The 9,257-nt window shown below is 32.2% G+C and overlaps 1 protein-coding gene across 1 annotated transcript; it reads right to left on the reverse strand.

Annotated features, from left to right (window-relative positions):
- Positions 1-4,778: 4,778 nt before the first annotated feature.
- On the reverse strand, positions 4,779-5,613 carry LOC111506389 (transmembrane protein 256 homolog). The gene is made up of 4 exons (XM_023161446.2): positions 5,416-5,613; positions 5,098-5,364; positions 4,909-5,043; positions 4,779-4,856 (listed from the first exon to the last, which is right to left on the reverse strand). The coding sequence occupies exons 1-4, from the start codon at positions 5,509-5,511 to the stop codon at positions 4,812-4,814; spliced, it is 543 nt and encodes a 180-aa protein (XP_023017214.2). The 5' UTR covers positions 5,512-5,613; the 3' UTR covers positions 4,779-4,811.
- Between the last annotated feature and the right edge of the window lie 3,644 nt (positions 5,614-9,257).

A 9,257-nucleotide genomic window follows, 5' to 3' on the forward strand; every position in this document is an offset into this window, starting at 1 on the left:
GAACATTTGTGGTAAAAAATCAGGAAGTTTCAATTCTCATTTTTCATTATGATCTACCACGTAGTAACGGCTACATCCATCAATTAATCAAATATAAAAAATTCAATTTTACTACATCTTACAAAAATTAATTTGTAGTTAGAATACATGCTAATCACTGTACTTGATTGAACATTAGATTGAGTAAATTTTTTTTCATTATAACAACAGCGTACAGTTCAACATAGTTAAGACATTATAAATATAAAATATGTTGTTATTCTCCCTAATCAGCAAAAATGCTGGTCTCGGGATTCACATACATTCAACATGACAACTGAAACATAAAAACTAGTAAACCACTACTAAGCTCATAGTATCAAAGTATCAGACGTGTGCTTCGAGGCTCAGATGTTCTTTAAAACTATTGATGAATGAACTATAGCCCGGCAACTCACGTATATGGACAGGTAATTTATTGAAGACTTTTACAGCCTGTGTAAAAGCATGATCCTTTGTTCGTTCTTACCATGCTCAGGTGTAAGTCATTTCAACCCCTTGTATTATACTCATAAAACTGGTTGTTGACTAGTAGATCGTTGTTGCTTTTGATTCTTTTGTTTTTTATTTTATATATGCTCTTGCATTGCTCAAGTTTAAGTAGATATTTAATTGGGTTCAGTGAGAATAAATCATTTGTGGGTTCAAAATGGAATTTGAAATCAAATTTTTATTGATTTATTTTGTAGCATTTGAATTTTTTTGAAATTGGTAATGCCACAATTACCCCATATGATTAACAGATACCTAAGATTCGCCAATATATATGTATTGTAAACCAAGTATCTATTACTGAAACTCAAGTAACTGGAACACTTATATAGAGCTCCTAACATTGGTACAATTTTATCATTAATATGTTTTATGTGTCCTGACCAGTTTAACTTATCATCTATTATGAGTCCCAAATACTTGGTTTTTGCAACATTCATTAAGGGTAAGTTATTTATTCTTAATTCAATATTTCCACAAATTCTAATTTTTTTTGTTTAAATAGCATGTAAACGGTTTTTTCAGAGTTCACCTCAAGTTTATTATGTGCAAGCCAATTTGAGTATTTAGAGAGATCTTCACTAACTGTGTTCTCCAGTAAATGTAAATCATATCCACTGTACAAAAGGACCGTGTCATCGGCGAACGTGAAATACCTTCCTGCCTCAGTGACAGTACCATCAGTGTATAGAACAGGGGCCCCAAAACGGAACCCTGTAGTACGCCACAATTATTTTTTATATACTCACTCATGCTCTCACTAACAGCGACAAACTGGGATCTTTCCTTTAAAAATGTCTCAATGAGAGAATAAGTTTTGCCCCTTATACCCATGCAACATAGTTTGTTCAGAAGAACAGTATGGTCAACAATGTCAAATGCCTTTCTTAAATCAATGAACACTGCAATAACCATTCTTTTTTTATCCAATTCCTATGTAATATCAAATCCCACATGACTATCAACAAAGTATATTATTGTTGTCTTTATTATAGGTTCAATAATTTTAGAGAATGAGCACACAATTTTTATAAGTCTATAATTTTCTAAGTTTTTGTTATCACCACCCTTAAATATTGGTATTACTTTCCCAGTCTTCATTATCTCAGGAAATATCCCTGCTTTGAAAATATCGTTTATCAAATTAACGAATACGGAAATGACATTTTTTTCAATTAATATCATTTCTTTAACGGGTATGTTGTCGTGCCCTGCTGCTGAGTTTTTATTGAGTGCAGCTATGCCTTCAGATACCTCTTTAGCATCGGTTTCCTTTAGGAATACTGAGTTGCCATATGATAGTTCCTCAAAATCTACACCTTTTATATTAACATCTATATTGGAAATAATTGATTGACCTATGCTAGTAAAATACCTGTTGAACATATTTGCCACCTCTTGAAGGTCAGTGATTTATTTTTTCCTTCTTTATATTTATTATCGAGTTTATTACTCTCCATTTTTTTTTGCATTGTTACCTGCTTTTTGCCACTCAGCTTTGAAATAAATTGATTTTTGTTTCCGTATCTCATTGGTAACTTTATTTTTGAATACTTTAAAGTCCATCCACAATTTATTTATATTTTCAGAATTTGGATTTGTTCCATTTATTTTTTTATATATACTATCTCGTTCTTTTATTAAGTTCAATAGATCATAGGTCATCCAATCATTCCCTTTGCGATCTTTTAATTTTATCTTATAACTAGAACTTTCTTTGCATGCATTTATTACCTTTGTTAGCGTATCCATTGTGTCAATGGATTCACAATTTTGTGACGCGTCCCTAAATTTTTGTTTGAATAAATCTTGCTTAACTACACTGAAGTTTGTTAGTATCTTTGGTTTAAAGTATACAAGCTCAATATCTACATTGATATTTAATGGCTTATGATCAGACAGAGCATAGTTGAATATTGAGACATCACACTGATGTTGTTCGCGTTAAATATTTCATGTCGTATCATTCTGCATTGTCATGTAGTTGCCTCTTTTGAACCCTACATATAGATGTATATGTTCGTGTTCTGTATCTAATATAACAATATTACATTAAGTATATTGACTGTGATAACCTTGTTATTTATACATCTGTGACCATTTATATTCTTAACCAATATTAATGACATTGCCTCATGATTTTTTTACTATTTCTGTAATGTTTACTGTAATTGACATGTTCTACACCAGAAAAGGTTTCTTATTACAAAGAACTAATAAAGGATATCTATCTATCTATCTATCTATTTTCATTAACCAGGACATGATCCAGTAGAGAATTCGTTACATACTCTAAAACCACTCAATCTCCTGAATCTGCATTCAGGAGATTGAAATTCATATCTCCCAGTACAATAGTTTTATTCTTTTTGGTACATAATATATTCTGAAATATATCAATAAATTCCTTAAACTGATATTTAGGTGGTCTATACATACCATATATTTGCAGATTTAAAGATTTTAACAAAACTGCCATTAAATGATATTGATCAGAACCATCAACTTTTTCTATCACACTGAAATCAATATGTTCACAAATATATACCGAAACACCTCCAGCTCTTCCTTCTCTGCAGAAATGAACAGCCACAAATCCATCTAGATCAAAAAATTGAAGTTCATTGTCAGACAGCCACGTCTCCGTCAATACCAAGATATCACAGCCATTTGTTTTTATAAAACAATATAGTTCGTCCAACTTATTACACAAACTTTGCATATTAGCATACAAATACGAAGTTTGTTTGCCAGTCTAAGAACTAGTTTTCAGGTCATCTTCGTCTTTAATCAGGTTAACTTTGCTACCTTCGTCCTTCTTCAGAAAAATATGTATTTTCAAATTACACTCCAAAGTTCACAATATACTAGACATCAAGTGTAGCCAACATTTACTAGGGAAATATGGTCTTTTCTTGAATTTCAGGTGACTGGGGGATTTTGTCCAGTATCATTTCTTAACGTTAAATGAACATTAGCGGTTCAGAATCAAATCATTATTACTGCATCCCTCATTGTGACTTAAGGTCAAAAAGGTCATGATCCAGAAACAAGAGAACATTTTAAACAACATTTTATTATTAGGTGACAAATAACATTGCTTTCTCCTAATTCCGCATCTGCTATATTATTTAAATTGAAAAATATATATTTTTAGGAGAGAATAATTATTGAGAAAGTTTTGGCTTTCTACTTCTTCTTCCTTATAGTAAAAAAAATGTGGGAATCTTCCGAAGAAAGGATGAAAGCAATTATGTGCTTCAATTTTTTTTAAATCCTACCCCAAATATCTTTTGTAGATGTTTTTACCCAAAAGTATGTACAGTTATTCAGGCTAATTTACATGAAAAACATCTTTTTTATAGAACTTTCAGGCTCAGAGTGGGAATTATTTCAATAAACATCAAATTCCGCACAACTTTTTCCATCACTTGCAATGACAGATAACACGGCTCTCATCAGTACGTAATTTCCAAATTGAATCAAAAATATTTCTCAAGAAAGTTTATAATAAATAAAATAATAAGTCATCTTGTTTTATACTCATTCAAGCAGCATTAAAAAATGAATTGTCTCCTTGGCCATTATGAAAGAGATCTAATCTTGATCTGTCACGACTCTTAAATTTTTTTATTTCTATGCATAGCATGGGTCTTATCAAAATATTGGACACAACCTGATCTATAATCATTATTATTTGGAAGATTTGCTTCTCTTCGTCCAGATCAAATTTGAATTCAAGCGGGTTTTCATGAAAACCACAAGCACCTGTAATGAAATGAAATTCAGAAAGAAAAATGAATTTGAAAATAATTACCTTCGGTATCTTGTACACTATTCCAATAGCTGAACCCTTGAATAACAGGAGAGAACAATTCAATTTGTGTCTTATCAAAAACATAAAATGCAATATAGTTCAGTAAAAATTTTTCTCTGGGTGTGAGAGTAATCCACTTGAGAAATAAATCTTGTAAAATAGGACCTACAATTTTTATGGTACTCATGTAAAATATTGTTACAGAACTTCACTTACATTTATGTGTGATATATGCCACACACTGATAAACTTGAGAACAGAATTCGCCATCACCAATACTCTTAAATTGTATTTGATCACTTTCATAACTCATTGTAAAACATATAAATGTCATTTTGGCAGTAAAATTATTGTTGAATGCCATCCAACTTGATAAACATGGTTGGATCTGTTCTTGAAAAACAAGTTAACCAGGAAATTTCAAAGTATATGCTACTTATATTGTTTATTACCAACAAAAAAACTACATTTTCGTATATGCACCACAAACGTAGATCAAATCATTCACCTAAAAAATTAATATACATTATTACCTAGTATAAGAAACCAATTCAAACAACCATGGACAGCCATCCAAAAATAAGTAAGGTGCCGCCTATTGGGGCCATTTTTCCAAGTTTATTTTCTCCAGTGAATGCGTGATAATAACATGCTCCAGAAAAAAGTATTGTTCCAGTTATAAGCAAACTTCCAGTCTAAAAAACAGTCAAAGGTAATATGTTATCATTGGATGATAATGTACTACCTACCACACTAGGATATCTAGTCATAGGAACTGCTAAGAGAGCTAATGTGTGAAAAAAGTGGTATCGGCTTGCGGTTTCATAAATTGGTTTGAGTTCATTGACTTTGTCTTTGGGGTATTTTTTGTGTGCTCCATACGCACCCAAAGCCACTGCGGAAGCTCCCATAATCCCTGCTATTTTGATAAAGGGGCCACCTTCTGCTGCCATTTTCCATAAAGGTGTCTTTTCTGTAATTACCGTCACTGAAGGGATGGCAGAAGTTTTATTGCCCTGATAAAATAATAATAAGTGATGGTAGTAATAGTTAAATATATTACTTACAGAAACAAGAGATAAAGTAGATTTGGACAGAGACACAGCAGTTTTTGAAACCGGATTATCATAGACTACATAATTTAGCATATCATTAAATCCCATTTTGTTATGGGTCTGTTTTACAGATCTATAGAACAATTTTTTAACCAAGCCCAGAAGTCTGTCAATTTTAAAATTCACGTATAATTTTTAACAAAGACAGTATTGTCAATTGTCAATTCTACCAACTTATTCTCCGTATATCGTAAAAAGTCAGGCTTCACTAGCTCGACGGCTCGACCATAATATTCCGTAACTATACGGAATACTGTGGATCGGCTGAAAAATTTGCTCAGCTTGAATGTTTTTACTCCTAAAGAGCAAAACACATGTGGAAACTCCTGAAAATTGCTGAAATTTATCAAGTAAATCATGCTCACCGAGCACAATTAATAGAGAGAAGAAGAAGAATTTAATGTCATAATTGTGTAAATGTGTCAAAATATTGTCGTATTGTGTTTGAGAAGAGGGGATCTCAAGTACTAACATGGGCTAGTAAATAATATTAACATTCCATATTTTGTATACTCGATTCCAGCACATGGAAATAGAAAATGCGCTCATCATGAAAAAACACAAAATAAAATTAATATATAAAATAAAAAAGTTGTTTTTTTATGTAGTTTTCATATTAAATATACATATGACACCTCATAGACTAAACTTTTTCTTTAAGAAAGTTCATGCATCATACTTATGAGTGCTAAGATGAAGGAACAGTTTGGTTCAGTCCTAAAAACTAACGCAAAAAGTTTTTTCATCAGATAGTGAAATGAGTAAGGTCACGGAAGGTTGAATGTTGTAGTCTATGAATATTTGTACAATATGAATATTGTAGATACAATTGTAGGTTTTAGTGGTACTTATCGGTCCCCACCGCAGGCAAAAACTAAGTTACGTTCACAAAAGCTGGACTATAGGGCTCTAAGCTGTCAAAGCGTGAACTTAACTTTCCTAACTTGAATAAGCGGGCTCAAGGCAAATTTCTCTTGCAATGTAGGTATATACAGTTTGCGAATTAAGCGAGCTTCAGTTATAAGCTTCATAAGTTACTATACGGAGAATAGGGGTAATATATATTAGTTTATGAGATCTTCGGATTATTCTAAAGTAAGGTATTTTAGGTTTAAGGTACACTTGATTACGATTGGTTGGTTATAAATGCATATTGAACATTACTGAATGAACTTACTTGGCCAACTTGACCATTTTATAAAGAAGCAGCCTTGCTTGTTCGAATTTCATAAGTTTACACGAATTGAATTGCCGCCACAGATAAATTGAAATATTTGTACCCCTTTCCCATGTAGAATAAGTATTTTTTTCAAAAACTCTGAGGAATGATAAAAATATTCAATGAATTTCAGCGTTTTATTACCACAGGTATTGATTATTCAATTGATTAAATTTGAAACCCACTTTTTTTAAATCAAAATTGATAACAGTAATAAGAATTCACATATTCACTAAGGTTACGACACGATTTTATTTTTTTTTTCATCTGATCAGTACCATAGATTGCTGGGGAGAGTTGTGTCATGACTGGGTGCCGTTCAAGTATAACGTGAGCATTTTGTAGGGAGGGGCGGGGGTCTTCGCTTTGCTCAAAAGTTTTGTATGGAATCATATTTTGATATCTGATATGATATTTTGATCATCACAATGGTCCGCAGAACAATAATTTTTGGATTTACTCATCATCATGAGGACATGTAAAATAATATCACAATTGGCAAATGTATAACAATGAATGAATGAATATTTCATTGATCCCGGTTCCTTAATTATATGACCATATTCAACGTCTTCGTAAGTGGCCTACACACGTTACGATTTTTCGTACTGCATGTTGAACTGCAAATCGTAAAGAAAATCGTACGACATGCAGTACAGCCATTTTTCATCCACACCTAACGACACATCGTACTGCCGAAGTTTAGATTTTATTGTTCAAAAGTGTTGGTTAAAAAGTTTTGCAAGTATGTCTTCAAAAATTTCAAAAAGAAAAGCTGCTGTCCTTTTAGCTACGGTGTTAATGGTAGATGATGACGATGAACAACGAGAAGTTAAGAAGAGAAAATGGTGTAAAAAGTGGTTAATGGACAAAAAGAAATTTTCTCATATGAATTTATTACAAGTGTTGCAACAAGAAGAGCCTTGTGATTTTAAGAATTATTTAAGAATGGATTCTGATACTTATACGTCTTTAATGGGTTTAGTTTGCAATAAAATAACAAAACAAAATCATGAGAAAGGCAATTTCTGCTGGAGAAAGATTGGTCGCTACATTAAGATATTTAGCAGCAGGATGTTCTTATGAAGACCTTAAGTTTAGAACAGGTATTTGAACTCAAGCCCTAAGTGAGATTATACCTGAGACGTGCAAAGCTATATCATGCACTGAAAAATGATTATTTAAAGGTAAGTATAAAAGAAGTTCTAAATTTGAAAATTTTATATTTTGCAAAATATCGTACGAACCTAAAAAAACATTATTTAAACTGAGAAAGGAAAAAAATTCTCGTCAAACTTAAAGCGAATACTTAAAATCAGGAAATAATTCAGTTTCAAAAAACAGTATAGGTACCTATTTAACAATTATCTTCTTCACAATTTGCACTATGCGGCTGAAGTAAAATATAGTCTGATAGATTTGATGTCGAACATGTTTAACCTATCTTTAGTGATTTCATGAGGGGGTAAATCTGATTGACCGCTAATTTCTGAATACTGTTGCGATAGAAATGTTGATTCTATGGGAGTATATTTGTTATTTGTTTGACGTTGCAGCACATTCTGTGAAGGAAACTTCAGTGTGCAGTCTAATTCAAGTTTTCCCTGTGCGCCGTAAAATATGATGTCCGACCACAACTTTTCCGCAATGAGTCTCTGCTGATCATCCAATTTTTTTAATTGAAATGCAAATCTTTTTCCCGTTATATTAAACTCGTCATCTACATTTTCTTCACCGGACAAAACTTTATGAGCAGCATCATAGAGAGCCTTTTTTTTTTCTTCCCAGACATTATTATTTTTCCTTGTTGCAGTCCTCTTTCGGGAAACATTTTGTGGTGTTACTGAGGTAGTTGTTTCAAATCGGGACTTCAATGAGCTTTGTGAAATCTCATCAGTACTAGATGTGGTACTGATAGGTGACAATATCGAGTTTCCTTCAGTGTAACAGTTACTCTGAAAGAAAAAATAGAAAAATTAGTAATTTATCAATAGTAAGGAATATATGAATGTAAAACTGGAAATAAAAAAATATTGCGATATATTTTACATTTATATGTTTCGCTTGTGTATATCTATGTAGCAGAAAAAATCAGTCAGCCCTGTCTAGTTTGCATTAGTTTCATAATGGACATATTTTAGGTTCCATCAACAGAAGCTGAATGGAAAGAAGTCAGCAATGGATTCCAAAATCTTTGGCAATTTAATGTTTGGGCGCAATTGATGGAAAACATATAAATATAACAAAACCAGCCACTGTGGATCATATTTCTATAACTATAAGGGAACATATAGTGTAGTTCTATTTGCTGTAGTAAATGCAAATTATGAATTTATATACGTCCATACTGGAACAAATGGTCGAGTCTCTGATGGAGGAATATGGTCCCAAACAAGTATATGTAAGCGTTTACTCGCAAAGAAGCTGAACATACCTAGCTCCACCAAATTGCCAGGAACAGATGATAAGGTACCATATGTTTTCATTGGGGATGAAGCATTCCCACTGATGGAAAATTTAATGAAACCGTACTCCCAAAAAAACATATCTTATGATGAAAAAATATTTAATTATC

This window comes from Leptinotarsa decemlineata, unplaced genomic scaffold (assembly GCF_025532065.1).
Source record: "Leptinotarsa decemlineata unplaced genomic scaffold, Ldec_3_MD MMD2_P_RNA_scaffold_5, whole genome shotgun sequence".
Classification (NCBI taxonomy): Eukaryota; Metazoa; Arthropoda; class Insecta; order Coleoptera; family Chrysomelidae; genus Leptinotarsa; species Leptinotarsa decemlineata.